Genomic DNA, 15,759 nt, shown 5'->3' with positions numbered 1-15,759 from the left:
CCGGCGTCGCACGTAGGGACGCCCCCTAATGAGGCCGTCCAACCATCTTGGTGGATACGCCGACCACAAGCCTAAGAGAAACTTTGAAGAACTCACAAGGAATCCCATCACTACGAGATAGCGTCGCACTCTCCATGCTCACAAAAAGTGTCCTACAGAATAATGGAGATCACGAAATGCCGAGCGTCCGCCCAACGAAAGACCGGGCGTCCGCATAAGGGATCGTCTGCCCAACGAAAGACCGGGCGACCGCATAATCGATCGTCCGCCCAACGAAGACCGGACGACCGCATAAGGGATCGTCCGCCCCAACAAGGTGCCGGACGACCACACAGAGGATCGTCCGCCCAATTTAGTGCCCGAGTCGCCCATAGGAAAGACGAACGCCCATATTCCACTGACCGGCCAAATCATCAATCATTATGGCTCAAGTAAACTGACCTGGTTTAGAGGTAAGTAGAAATTAAGAGCTATTGGGCTGATTGGGCCATGATTGAAATCAGGAGCTATTGGGCTGATTGGGCCGTGATTAACTGTTCACTAATCCCAAGCCCATAGCGAAAACTATAAATACAGGTTCATGGTGAGTGGTAAACAGGTTAGATTGCATGCATATTTATTGCTGTCCCTTAAGAAAAGCCATTGCTCTGAAACTGACTTTGGCATCGGAGAATCTTTTGTAGGTCTCCACCCCTCCGGATCAACAGGAAAGTCAAGGCTCGGGAAGAAGATCCGCCACCGGGACCAGATCGCAGGAGAGCTTGAAGGTTCAGAACCGCACGGCCCGACACATCCGAAACATATATATATATATATATATATATATATATATATATATATATATATATATATATAATTCTTTTGTGTTTATATTTTTTTTTTCAATTTTAAAAATTAAATTAAAATAATTATTTTATCAATATTATCTTTTAAGTAATTAATTATTACGTAAATTTAACCATTTTTATTTGATCATTTTTATAAATTTAACTAATTTTTAATTAAAAATCATCTACAATATTTACAATAAAATTATAAAAATTATTTATATTTAAATTTTATAATCATAATAATAATTTTTTTATTAAATAACTGCACACACGTAATATTATTCTTTGTTATTTTATGTTTCAAAGAAAAAATAATTATCAATTACTAATTATCAAGAGTAATAATTACTAATATAATGATTACTATTTAAATTATTATAATTATTATAACTTATAACAATATAATGTTTTTTGGGAAGACTTGTGAAAGTCTTCTCATTTCCCCCTTGCAGTTTACGTCTTCCACTCTCTCTATCATACCATACCCATCTCACATCCCTCTCTCCCGTCAATCCATCATTCCTATTCCTTCTTCTTTCTCTTCGAATTCCAAATCACACACTCCATCTCTAGAGTTTTCTTTCTCTTCTTCCTTCAAACCTTCTTTTTCCTCTCTTCTTTGCTCCCATGGCTTCCGATCTTGAAGCGAGAGCCAAAGAAGCCTTTGTCGAAGACCACTTCGAACTCGCAGTGGACCTTCTATCTCAGGCAATTAACCTCGAACCCAACAAAGCTGAACTCTATGCCGACCGCGCTCAAGGCAACATCAAATTGAACAACTTAACTGGTACACTCTCACTTCCTCCCTTCAAAAGTTTGTTTTTCTCTTACCCTTTTGTCTATTCTGTGGGAATCATTGAGTTTTTGTTACTCCTGTGTTCAATTGGGTCATGTGGGAGGAGATGGGAGTTTGACCAAGTTTTTATCGATTAATGTCTGTTTTGTTGGTGTTGTTTTTTCATAAAAAAAAATTTGACAAATCTTCGTATAGTCTTTACTTGGGATTGTGTTCATGGTTGTCTGCACCCTGCAGACATGTGGTTTCAATGTTTTACTAAGTTAGAATTTTGATTTGCTTTTCCTCTTTTGTGCAGAGGCTGTTGCTGATGCTAACAAAGCAATTGAATTGAATCCTTCTCTGCCAAAAGCATATCTACGGAAAGGGTAAGTACAACGCCACCTTGTCTTTAAATTTTTTCAAAAGGTTTGATTATTCATTTGTTCTTATACCTGTATTCTATTTGTTAGTCCCTGCAGTTAGAAACCATTTGTTTTAGTTCCTACAAATATGCACCTTTTAATTCTTTTTAGTCTCTGTTGGCCAAATTTGTAGGAACTGAAATAGATTAATAAGTGTGTGTGTAAGGACTGAGAGAGTTAACAGTGTATCTTCTAGTACTAAAATAAGTAGTTCTTAGGTGCAGGACTAAATTTCAAAACATTGAACTCAACCAAATGAGTAATCAAACATTTTTTAATATATAGTATCCAGAAATATTGTTACTTTTGGTAAGTGTTGTCAAAAGCAACCTCTTAAATAGAGAATGACTACTTAATCAAATGGTGGTGTTCTATTAGAGTAAATGATAGATTCCTATTTATGAGGATAACAATAGGAAACAATGCTAAATGGGCATATAAGAGTGAAAGGTGGAGATTCAGTTGAGGAGACACAATGATATAAGGTGGCACAATATCTACCCTCTTAAATAGAGAATGACTACTTAATCAAATGGTGGTGTTCTATTAGAGTAAATGATAGATTCCTATTTATGAGGATAACAATAGGAAACAATGCTAAATGGACATATAAGAGTGAAAGGTGGAGATTCAGTTGAGGAGACACAATGATATAAGGTGGCACAATATCTGTATGCATAACCACTTCAAAATTGGCAATGTATACACAATGTACATATATCTGATACTAGCATGCATATTATATAATTGTCTTCTTATTGAAACATGGCCTTATATTTAAACTATTAATGTGAATTTTTTATTGACTAATGAAGAGATTATTATGCTTGAATATATAATTTATTTAAATTTAAATATGACAGTATTTTACGTGATTTACATGATGGTTAATGACGACATCTGAGGCTAAAGTTGATTGAAATTGCATTCTGTGCATCAGCAGATCACATCCTATTTTATGTTTTGACATTTAAATTTATTGTTTCAATTGCAGTACTGCATGCTTGAAGCTTGAGGAGTATCAGACGGCCAAGGCTGCTCTGGAGACTGGTGCTTCATTGTCTCCAGACAACCCAAGATTTGTTAATTTAATCAAAGAGTGTGATAAGCTCATTGCAGGTGAACTTTGTTCTTTCTAATGGTAAAATCCTTTTTATTTAATTAAACTTATTTGTCTTTGAGGTGTAATTTTCATGTTTTAGATTTTGTTTTATGTCTGACTGATGACTGTTTCTTGACTGTTGGAAGTGAAAATGTGGATTGATGCCATTTTTGGCTAGGAAACTGACTTGAACTTGATGGACATGTGTTGAACAGAAGAATCTTATACCACCATACCTATACAGGAAAAGACCATAGCGCAGGATGATAATCCAAAAGATGTTCAACAACAGGATGATCTTCCAGAGAAGCCACCAGTTGCTGTGAATAAACCTAAATATAGGTCAAACATGCTTTTACTTTATGGTTATGCATATTCACTAGGACTATTTGTGTATATATTAACAGTGCTTCAGCTGTTTTAGTTATTGTGATTATGTTTTGTATTTGATATTTTTTGTCTTAAAAAGTAACACTCCCAAATGCTTAATCTTTTAGATGAAGTTTATGAATAGTTCTGTCTATCATTTTCCATTTTTTGGCTTTAGATGAACAATGAATAAGCTCAGAGTTTTTTGCTGAAATTTATCTTTTCATTAAAAGAATGGGGGAGAAAATATCTAATTTTATACCACTTTATTATGGACTTTGATGCTGTGTTTGAACTAATTATCCCAAAAGTTAAAGATTTGGGTAAAGTCAAAATGAATGATTTTATTTTATTTTTTTATATTTAATGTCCTGGCACATATCTTCATTCAAGAGACCTTTGGGCTTGAAGTATGGCGCTACACTGGCCACTGTTCCATCCTCCATGTGCACAAATTTAGCTTTATGTTAGAATAGTAGAGATAAGGATCAAAGGCTAAACTGCTTGGTCATGGTGGATTATAGAGCCATTAACCAACGATCCGAGAAGATTACATTGTTCAATTAAATATCATGAATCATTTGATATCTATCAATTAACTTATAGAGAGGATATTCCCATAGTTTTTAATTTTTTTAACAATTTTTAATTTAGTATCTGATAGGGAGAACTTGCAAGCAAGTCTGCAATGCTTAACGTTGTATTGTTTGCTTGTGATAATGTTCTACTATGTGAACTGGAATATTTCTATTAAAGGAAGGAACTAAATTAAATTTCTCAGGCTTTGACTCTTTGAAAACAAAATTTATGCAGGCATGAATTCTACCAGAAACCTGATCAGGTGGTTGTAACCATATTTGCAAAGAAAATCCCCAAGGAAAGCATAACTGTTGAATTTGGCGAACAAATAGTATGGTTCACATCATACAATATTTATTAAATGCTTTTTTATCTAGCCTTTGGTGCACTTGTATTCATTTTGGTGAATCACATTCTAATCTTAGTCCCTCCTTATTTTTTTCTTTTGTAGCTAAGTGTTAGTATTAATGTCCCAGGGGAAGATGCATATGTTTTTCAAACTCGCTTATTTGGAAAGGTATGAACAAGACCTGTTTGTCAGCATAAAAGATTGGATCACTGGGAAAATGTATCTTACAGTCTTTTATACGTGCATAGTGTAGTTTTGGTTTTTTCCTAGTGTGGTTGATACTGAAGATAGTTTAAGCTTTGGTTATCTCGTCCTATTTTTATTTTTTTGGCTGGTCTCAAGCACCTTTATTTCCATAGTTGCATTTAAACTCCTTTGTATGGTTTATATTATTAGTGCTTTTTGTTATTTTGTACTGTGTATACTGTGTTGAACTTTGGTTTTCCTCTATCAGATTGTACCCTCCAATTGCCGGTATGATGTATTATCAACCAAAATTGAAATTCGCCTTGAGAAAGCGGAACCTATTCATTGGTCATCTCTTGAATTCACCAAAAACGTTGTAGTTCCACAGATGGTTAATGCCTCTTCAGGTAACTTGACACTTATTTGGATTTTGGAGTTTCCTTCCTCTCTTGTTTGGTGACTTTGGTATAATGGTTTCCTTTTTCTTCATGTGGTGACTTTGGTATAATGGGTCCTATGTGATGGATGTGTAGAGACCATAAACATGGGACTATAATTAGTCAAGTGAAGGGTGGGAAGGTGTACTGTTTTTAAGGAAGGGATAGATTAGAAATTGCACAAGTTAAGGAGAGGAAAAGTTGGGAATTTAATGAATTAAAGAACGAAAATGTAAAACTAGAAGTCACTGAAAAAGGGTGGAGATTTTATCTTAGCAGGAACATAAACCGTTTTACTAGAGGCTAATATTCTAGCTACAATACTGGTGAACATTTGCATGGCAAGGTCCAGTTTTTCATGCTAAAATGCTTTATCCCTTTTCGTGAATTTTGCAGTTACTGCAAGTCATAGACCTTCTTACCCGTCCTCAAAACAAACCAGAGATTGGGACAAGATCGAAGCTCAAGTCAAGAAAGAGGTTTGTAAATGTGTTAACTGTTTGTATTTTAGTGAGTGCAAATCTTGCTCCTAACATTCTTCATTTCAGGAGAAAGATGAAAAGCTCGACGGGGATGCTGCATTGAACAAATTTTTCCGGGAAATATACCAAGATGCAGATGAGGATACCAGAAGAGCAATGAAAAAGTCATTTGTGAGTTTTACATTCTTCATCTATCAAATTCTGCTCATTACATAGGCCAAACTTTTAAATCCTCTTTATTCAGGGCATGTCTAGTGAATCACAATCACAACTATTATTTAGAGAATGGCAGCAAATTGTGTTCAGTGCATGTTGGTGTATTCATTGCACCTTACCTCTCTTCAATTTTATTATATAGGTGGAGTCTAATGGAACTGTGCTGTCTACAAACTGGAAAGAAGTGGGATCAAAGAAGGTGGAGGGAAGTCCTCCTGATGGCATGGAGTTGAAAAAATGGGAATATTAAGATACTTTCTGAATCAATGTTTATATATAATTTGGTGTGGGATTATGCTTTTAATGCTTTCTGTTGGTTAGTTAACTGCTGAACTAGAGATCTTATTTTATTCGAATTTTTTTTTCATAAGGTTTGTCCGTCTTCGCTTGGACCTGAATTCATGGTTGTTGGTTGAGGACAAGGCTGTTCATATTTGGTTAATATAATGCAACTTTCTGGTTTATCTTCCCTTGAGTCATTCTTTATATTAATACAGCTGAACCAATGTTAGTGGAAGATGGACCATAATTGTTGAAGGAAACAAATGACAGTCCACAGTTTTTTATACTGGTTTATCATATATCATATCTATTTCCAACCCCTTCTACCATAGAAGTGTTTGACAACAATTTTATACCCAAAATTGTTTGTCCAAGTATTCAATAAAGAGTGAAGATGACAAAGTTATAGCATAATTATAAGAAAAGTTTAAATAAAGTAAGCTAAAGATTCGTCTCATATAACGTCTAGTTTCTTGATGAAAGGATGGCCTTTTATATAACTTCTTTGGGTAAGTGAATATATAAGTTTCTTAAAAATGCCACTTTTATGTTGTACAAATGAAAGACTTTTGTAGTATCTACTTACTACTTTGATGGAAGAGATGATAAAGTATTAGAAAATTAACTAACACGTAATGTATTATTTGTTTGACCAGCATGCTCTTTTCCTATTTTGTTCTTTTTATATGAACTTCTCTTCATTAATTGACTACTTTGTTTCAAACGAGTACTTATGCAAATTTAAAAATAAAAACAATCTTTTAATAGATGTAAATATATTTTAGCATTATAACATATCATAAAGAATTTCTTTAAATGTTTCTAAAACTATGTTTGGACATGGCCTGAAATTTGAGAAATTTTGTTTTTATTAAAATTTTAGTATTTCCTCCATTCCAAAACTATAATTGTTTCATAAGTTATATCTTTAATTATACATGCTAAAGCAGTACAATTTTCGAAGAACTTAAAATAAATAAGTTTATTTTTGTCCACAAATGTAACAGTTAATATTTTGAATAAATATGTAGAATCTAAAATAATTAGTTTTGGAATTAGAGATGCCGTACTCATACTTTTATCCCAGGTTAAGCATGCTTAACCATGGAGTTCTTATGAGTTAGACTACCGAAAATTCCTTTAAGTTATCCTTCAACTGTATAGTCTCATACCTATACAGTCTTTAGATTCCTCTCATTCCAGTGTATGTTCGATTCATCCATGTGCCCCTTCCACTAGAAGCCTGTCAGGAGCCGCTCCTTGTCAGTGCCCCCTGCACCATGCCTCTTGCACCGGCGATCACTCCCCGCCCTCGTTAGTGCCCGGGTGTCACATGCCCACCAGCTTCCGTCTGGTTCGTCCTCGAACCACACCGTACTGGGAGAGGCTAGGCTTTGATACCATTTGTAATGTTCCGGCAACTCATAGGGACCATTGACTGCCCCCACAGATCACCACCAGGCTTTCCAGTGTGCTTTGTCCTCACTCGCACACTTTCTGGGAAAACTTCCTAGAAGGTCACCTATCCCAAATTACTCCAGGCTAAGCACGCTTAACCATGGAGTTCTTACTAGTTGGGCTACCGAAAAGCAAATGCTTGGTGATATGAGTAGTCAAATCAATTCCTTTAAGCTATCCTTCAATTGTATAGTCTCATACCTATACAGTCTCTAGATCCCTCTCATTCCGGTGTATGTTCGATTCATCCATGTGCCCTTTCCACTGGAAGCCTGCCAGGAGCTGCTCCTTGTCAGTGCCCTCTGCACCATGCCTCTTACACCGGCGATCACTCTCCGCCCTCGTCAGTGTCCGGGTGTCACAGTTCTAAATATTGGTTAAATAGTTTTCTTATAAAAAAATCATAATAAAAAATATATAATATTATCAAATATTTAATATCAAAGTTTTTTTTATGTTAAATATGTAGAAAAAAAATATAATTATATGTATATCAAATAATAATTAAATATATGTTAAATAATTATAGAAAAGAGTAAAAATTATTGTTTGTCTTATAAATAAATTACAAAATTAAAATAAAATAATATTTAATATAAATTTTTAGTTAATGTGAGGATTTCCAATAAAAAGTAAGATGAATTTGAACAAAACTCATAAAAATCACTAAAAGGAATTCATTTGCTATCTCTATTTGAAAAAAATACTAAAAAATTGGACGAGATAAGTTGGATTTGATTTGGACAATAAAAAGTAGGGTGTTGCTCACTCCATCACCACCCTATACTTCCTCCACCTCCCCACATTATTTTAAATATAATTATATCCTTAAGTTAAAAATATTTTTACTTTTACCCTATTTTAAATAATTTGAAACCCTAATTTTACTTTCCCAGCACCCACCCACGGAACTCTCTTCCCCTTTTCCTATTTTCGTTTCACCTCCCCACCTCCCGCACGTCCATTCCTTTTTTTTCCCAGTTTTTTTTTTGTTTGAAAGCTTCCATTGCTGCCGTGGTGTGAAGGAGCGTCGTCGCCGTGGTGTGGAGGAACATCGAAGAACGTCTAGAGCATCAACCAGCGTAAGGAAGTATACATCAACGGAGGTGACATCCTTCAACGGATGTCCCCTAATAAAACAAACTCTAAAATAAAAAACGTAACCTACGGGAAGTGACATCTTCAACGGATGTCAACATCCGTTTAAGGTAAAATGGATGTCGACATCCGTTTTTCCTTAAACGGATGTTGACATCCGTTGAAGGATGTCACATCCGTTTAAAGGTTACGTTTTTTATTTTAGGGTTTTATTTCAAGGTTTATTCGAATACGAGGAAGCACTCCACGCACTGCACCATGAGAGGGAGACTGCTTGATAATTCTTTCCACCACCAGCAACCTTTGCAACTTGTAGTATCTCACAACGACGAAAGAAAGAGAGGAAGAAATATAATGTTAAAATGAAAGAAAAGTATTTTACTCATGTACAGAACTAGAATAAGTTATTAATGAAATAGGTTGTGAATGGGTAAAATTAAAAAATAATAACCCTAAAAATAAAATTTTACTGAGGGACAAAATAGTAAAGAAGAGGTGGAGGGAAAAAGGTGTGGTGGTGGAGGGAGCAACACCCTAAAAAGTAACATAATCGAATGCATGAAGTTGTACTAATGTTTGTGTAATAGTTTTTTTTTCAAGTTTGCAAAAATATTTAGTGTATATAAAATTGGAGCATTCTATTTTTAAAGTTTTGGGCACAGGTTTTTGACACACAATTACGTTCTAACTTTTAATGTTTTATTTTAGATATTTAAACATTGTAGTCGTCTTTTAGATGAACGTAACAATTGTTTCCAAATATCTCTTACAAGGTTCAACATGAGGATGTTAGAAAAAACCCAAATATATATTTTTAGGATAAATTTTGTAGAAGATTTCAAGTCAATTAAAAATAAAATTAATATATAACACTAGTAAAAAATATGGATTTTAACTCATGCATTTAATATCGGTTTTGTTGTAATCGAAGTATAAAATGACGTGATAACATTTTTGTAATTATCGCAAACATATATGTCTTGGTTAAAAAAGAACTGAAACCTAAAAGAGTCTATAACCTCAATTGTTTAGAGAACCGATATCATAGAGTACTTATGCCTCGATTCATTGTAAAATTGAGGCATAAAATAACTGATTTTTTTTAGAGGTTTTAGGCAGCGGTTTTTTATAGAACCAAGGTAATAATATGTATTTAACGTTAAATTTCACAAACAGAGCCATTTTCTGTGTGTGAAACTCTGCCATTGCTCTCCCGTCTTCCATTTTCGCGATCATCATCTTCAACTTTTTTTGCATTGTTTCTTTCCTTCTATGTTGATTAAGTGCTTAAGTATGATTTTCTTTCGTTTTGACTAATTGATTTTGTGGACATGTGTTCTTCAAATAAATGCTTTGGGATGTTCATTTCGTTTCATTTTCACCCTAAATTCACTTTAAAGGTTAGTTTCGTTTTAGATTTTTCATGTTTTCGTTTAGTTGTTTGTTCATCATACATCATACACATCAGAACATTGGTATACTCCAAACTCAGAGTATGCTTAAATATTTTTCAAAGTTAAAAAAAACAATTCTCGATAAAAGAGAAAACAACGTTTTTGTTCAATCTGGAAGGACTACTAGCTAGTTGCTCGAGTCACCACAATATCATAAATTTTTTTGTACCCTAAATTCATATATAATAATAGCAAATCGGACAACCAGTGTGAAAGTTATGATGATTTTAAGATTTGCAATCAAACTAATTTTTAAACTTCATATTAAAGGCTCCTGGGATTTTTCTCCTAAAATAGGAGTTTAAAATAGTGCTAAAAAAAATTTCGTTCAAAAATAATAACCATAGTTATGAAAACCAAAAATCACATTAAATAGTTATATGTTGGACTGTATTTTTGGGTTGTTGATACTTGCTTTTATGTGTAGGTTTGTTTCTGTGTTTCTGGGATTGTGTGATATGGTTTAAGTGATATGGAATGTTTACAAAAACGATCAATTTTAAAAAAAAACATATTTTAGATAGCGATTCTGGTAAAAACTGAGGCAAAAGAGGGTCTATTGCCTCAGTTCTGGATCCAATCGAGGCAATGAATGATATTGTCTCGGTTGGATCCAGAACTAAGACAATAGATCATTTATTTATTTTTTATTTTTTTATTTTTGCTTTACTGCTTTTAAGTTTTTTGAACCGAGACAAAATCGTAAACTTTTTACCTATTTTTTGAGCCGAGGTCAAAAGTCCCGACTTTTTATCTCATCTGAATATACTTCGATTCTAACACCACTGTTATAAACCCAAAATAACTGAAGCAATATCCCTTCGTTGCACCAGTGTAAGTATTGATAATATATGAGTTTTGATAATTTTCTTTTATTGTAATTTGATTTTGTAAGAATGAGTTTGTTTAACTTTAATTCTTAATATGGTATTAAACTATTTTACGACTAGATTTGTTGAAATATATTAACATTTATATAAATATCTAGTTTAATATATGTATATATTTTAATATCTAAAATATATTACAAATTTTACGTCAACTAAAAATAAAATAAATTTATAAGGTATAACTAAAAATAATTATCATCTTAAAAGTTGATAAATTTAATAATCAATTTATAGTATAAATAGATGCAATTATCATTTTTTAAATCTTTCAATCCGATTACAAATATAAATAGTTTGAAGTAATTTGAACTTTACATTTGTAAATATAATAATTAATTTATAGTTAGAAGTAATTTATACTTTATAATTGTAAATATAATAATTAATTTGTAATATATAAGTAGATACAATAACTCTATAAACCTCACAATCCATTTACATATTTATCCTATGTTTTGCGATTGTTCATTGTGCAAAAGTGAAACTTCTCATCCTAAAAGATAGTTAACAAATTAAGTGTTAGTGATGAAGGTATATTCGTATATAATTTGTCCAATTAAAATGTCAAAATATCAAGTTGCCTTCTAACATACAACGTAAAAAGATACCGTATGTTAAGAAAGTTAATATAGTTTGATCTTGTTAATTTTATTTTAAACCTTTTGTCTATACAGTTTATAGTTTGATAACAAAAAGTATAAAATTACCCGAAAATTCCATCTCATTATACGATAAATATTTTAAAGATTGTTTCATCAAATTACTTAAAATGTGTTTATATTCTAAAAAGGTATAGATAAAATTAATTAATTAATTTGAGCTTAATTAATTTACATGATCGTGATGTACAAGATGGAAGTTGGTTGGTATCTCCCTGTTAATTTTTTTATAATTAAAGACAGTTGTTTAGTTTCGCTCATCTTATCTAAATTTAGAAGATTTGTTTTATTAACAATAATAATTTGACAGTGACAATTACAAAGTACAAACAACAGAATATATATGTAATTTGGTATAATTAGAATGGAAACTGGATACTGCAAGGACTAATAACCTGTTAGTTTTCAATGATCATACAAAACGACTTCTACCATTGCCTTCAAATTTATATGTTTGACCATGAAAATTCAGGAAACAAAAACATAACAAATATCTACTGTGAACCTCTTAATATTTCTGCAATTGTTCCTGCATTATTGTGCTAGCTTGCTGCCCTTTATTGTCTTTCTTGAGTTTTATTCTTTCTGATACATAAGGGTTGCATAGAACACAGTTATATATATAAAGCATGACAACAGAAATGGGCGATAAAGAGTTTTACGTTACATCATGCACGTACTTGCCCCCTCGGGTGAATTCAGACACACCATGGTGCACCACAAATGGCATGCTTCCAACTAATGCTTTTCCAATGTTGGAGATGCAGATATGTATTATCTTTCTTGCAACCTTTCTCTTGCACAACATTCTGGGCCGTCTAAGATTCCCCAGATTCACTTCCATGAGCATTGTAAGTTCTTCCCTTCAACATGCATGCCACAATATCCACTTTAATATACTTGTCAATTTCAAATTACTTTCGCATGAGTACTAACCAATAGGAAGATTAAGATAATATTAAACATGCACTTATTCATTTTCAGTTCATGATTTTTTTTATACCATTATTTGATGCATCTTTAAGCTTTTTAGTTGATCGTGTCCATAACATCATAGGCATTGTGCAGATGCAAGAATTGTTACTGTTTTGGATATTAACTAACACATGGTGGTGGGTGTTCTGAGCAGGTTGGCCTGATACTTGCAACCAGCTTCACTGAAGAATGGGCTCGGAAGAGTAGAGAGTTGTTCTTTTTTGACTCTCAGGCAAGTCTGGGGATGCTTTCAGTTTTTGGCTACATGCTTTTCCTGTTCTACACAGGGGTGAAAACAGACGTGAGTGTGATTCCCAGGACCAAAAGTAGTTCAGCCACCATAGGGTGTGTTACTATACTGGCTCCATTTATATGCAGCATGACTGTTGTAAATTTATACTCCACAAAATACCTGAACAGTGATCAGGTAGCAAAAGTTAGACTTATCACTGGTGTGTTCTCGGTGACTCCTTTCCCTAACATTTGCACAGTATTAAGTGATCTCAAGATTCTGAATTCGGAGCTAGGTAGATTAAGCCAGTCCGCAGCTTTGGTTACTGAGCTCTTCAATGTGGTCTTCACATCAATCCTTAGTATCTCCAAAATTTTGTCCAGTGATCCAGAAAAAGCCTGGTTTTGCCTCATAGTTTTCATTTTGTTTCTGCTAATTGTTATGTTCGTTTATCGCCCAGCCATGTTTTGGATCATAAAACAGACCCCAGAGGGTTCTCCTGTTAGTGATCACTATGTGTATTTCATACTCATAATGGCTTTTATGGCTTCCTATATCACACATCGCATTGGATTTTTGGCTCTCTTTGGTCCTTTTGCATTGGGCATGGCTACCCCAGAAGGGCCTCCATTAGGCACTGCAGTTATCAAAAAGATTGACACTTTTGTTAACTGGATGTTCATGCCTCTCTTTGTGACCACATGTGTGATGAGGGTGGACCTCAGAGACTTCATGAAATGGAGAGACGAAGTGAGTGGAGAAATTGACCAGTTCATGTTGCAAGCCCTGATTATCATTGCAGTAACTAGCACTGTCAAATTTGTTGTATGCGTGCTGCTTCCTTTGTACCACAGCGTGCCCTTCAGTGACTCAGTTTCTCTCTCTTTGGTCTTGAATTGCAAGGGCGTAGTTGAATTGGCTGGATTCTCTATAATCAGAGATCTCATGGTTAGCACTCTCTTTCATGTCTTCTTAATTACTTCACCTCTCTTGCTCCAGAATCATTGTACATGAGTTTGACAGAAAAAACAAACGAATCATGATTCTAGGATAATGTTTGTGTTCGTTATGTCTTTAATGCAGGGCATGCCAGACAACGTGTTGGCATTGGTGATAGTGAGCATAATTCTGAGTGCTACAGTGGGGCCATTTCTTCTGGCATATCTCTACGACCCCATGAAGAAATATGCAGGAAACTACACCAAGCGAAACATCTTTGACCTCAAAAACAACTCCGAGCTTCGAGTTCTGACATGCATCCACAGACCCGACAACATTCCTCCGACCATCAACCTTCTCGAAGCCACCTTCCCCACCAAAGACAACCCTCTCTGTGTCTACGCCCTCCAGCTCATAGAACTCATCGGAAGAGCAGCTCCTGTCTTCATCTCTCACCAACTCCAATCAAAGAAAAAACACGACTCAAACGCTTCCATGGCAGACAAACTCATCGATGCGTTCCAAAACTTCGAGCACGAGTTCAAGGATGCACTGGTGGTGAACACCTTCACATCAATCTCACCAACTGAGTTGATGTACGATGACATCTGCACTTTGGCGTTGAACAAGTTCACCTCCCTCATTGTTCTTCCCTTTCATAAAAAGTGGTCTTCTGATGGCAACAGCATTGAGATAGAAGATGAGTCTCTGAGAGAGTTGAACTTCCGTGTCATGCGGAGAGCTCCATGTTCTGTTGGGATATTGATTGAGAGAATGCAAATGACGCATATTTTCTCCCCAGAGACGCCTTACACTGTTTGCATGCTTTTCATTGGAGGGAAAGATGATAGAGAAGCACTTTACTTTGCTAAGAGGATGACTAAGAATCCGCATGTCAGACTCACTGTGGTCAGGTTTTTGGCTAGGAATAATTATTCGGAGGTAACGGATTTGCAGGAACTACTTGACACTGAGATTCTGAATGATATCAGGATTAACGGGAAGGTGGGTGAGACTAATATGAATTACATAGAGAAGATTGTGCAGGATGGACCTGAGACGGCTTTGGTGATTCGGAAGTTGGTGAAGGAGTATGATTTGATCATTGTTGGAAGACAAGCTGGGATTGAAACTCCTCAAACATCTGGGTTGTTGCAGTGGAGTGAGTATCCAGAACTTGGGGTTCTTGGAGATTTGTTGGCTTCAACTGATGCTGCTGGCAAGGCTACTGTGTTTGTGATGCAGCAACAAAGAAGAGAAAGTGATGCTTAAAGGCCAAATTTGGTTTTCGTTTGCTGTGGATGGAACTTTTTGTTGCTGAAAAGATTAGTCTTTGAAGTTCATGCATGACTAATTTTTTTCAAGTGTAATTTTGTCAAACAGCTGAACTGCATAGAAGACTGAATTTTCTTTTCATATATTCAAAAGATGAAGTTATTTGTCAACTATGCCATTCCATTCTGTAAATGAAAAGCTCCGTCAACATTTTGGTTTCTATAAATACGAAAAACATTTTTAATTAATTATATAAATGTTGTGTGGATCCTTTAAAACCAAAATGTTGAATACGAGAAATTCAGTATTAAGAGATTATTTTAAGTTAAATAAAAATTACATAATTTTGGGATGACGTGGATAGTTAAATAAAATTCAACTTAAACCGTTTTGAATTAAAGTAGCACAAATTTAATATTATATTTGATCCATAGCAAACTACAATAAAATTTTACGATAAGATCAAATAAATAACTTTTTCACATAAAGAAAATCAAATAGCCCACTATGTTACTAGTGACAATATGGGTTGGATGGATGGGCTATTAATAAGGTGAAGAGAGTTACTCCCTACACCATCACACATTACTTCTTTTACCACCACATTTTTTTTAAATTATAAAACTATTCTTTATATTTTAAAATATCATACACCTCCTCTTTTTCTCTTCAACGGATGTGTCCATCCGTTTAGTCCGGAAGTTTTTCATGTATTCTATTTGTCAAATGTTGGTAGTGAACGTTTTA

The 15,759-nt window shown here is 34.4% G+C and overlaps 2 protein-coding genes across 2 annotated transcripts; both read left to right on the top strand.

The window, feature by feature from the left end:
• The first annotated feature begins 1,225 nt into the window (after window positions 1-1,225).
• LOC108343704 (protein SGT1 homolog B) lies at window positions 1,226-6,214 on the top strand. Its single transcript, XM_017582041.2, has 10 exons — window positions 1,226-1,617; window positions 1,925-1,994; window positions 3,025-3,149; window positions 3,348-3,474; window positions 4,315-4,411; window positions 4,532-4,597; window positions 4,884-5,022; window positions 5,449-5,531; window positions 5,601-5,705; window positions 5,893-6,214. Exons 1-10 carry the CDS (start codon window positions 1,458-1,460, stop codon window positions 5,998-6,000), a joined length of 1,080 nt encoding a protein of 359 aa, XP_017437530.1. The 5' UTR covers window positions 1,226-1,457; the 3' UTR covers window positions 6,001-6,214.
• A 6,018-nt stretch (window positions 6,215-12,232) lies between these two features.
• Window positions 12,233-15,009, top strand: LOC108344189 (cation/H(+) antiporter 4). The gene is made up of 3 exons (XM_017582654.2): window positions 12,233-12,442; window positions 12,721-13,746; window positions 13,882-15,009. Exons 1-3 carry the CDS (start codon window positions 12,233-12,235, stop codon window positions 15,007-15,009), a joined length of 2,364 nt encoding a protein of 787 aa, XP_017438143.2.
• The last annotated feature ends 750 nt before the right edge of the window (window positions 15,010-15,759 follow it).

This window comes from Vigna angularis, chromosome 8 (genome assembly GCF_016808095.1).
Source record: "Vigna angularis cultivar LongXiaoDou No.4 chromosome 8, ASM1680809v1, whole genome shotgun sequence".
NCBI lineage: Eukaryota > Viridiplantae > Streptophyta > Magnoliopsida > Fabales > Fabaceae > Vigna > Vigna angularis.
Note: the sequence above shows the minus strand (reverse complement) of the source record. Positions and strands in the feature narration are given on the sequence as shown.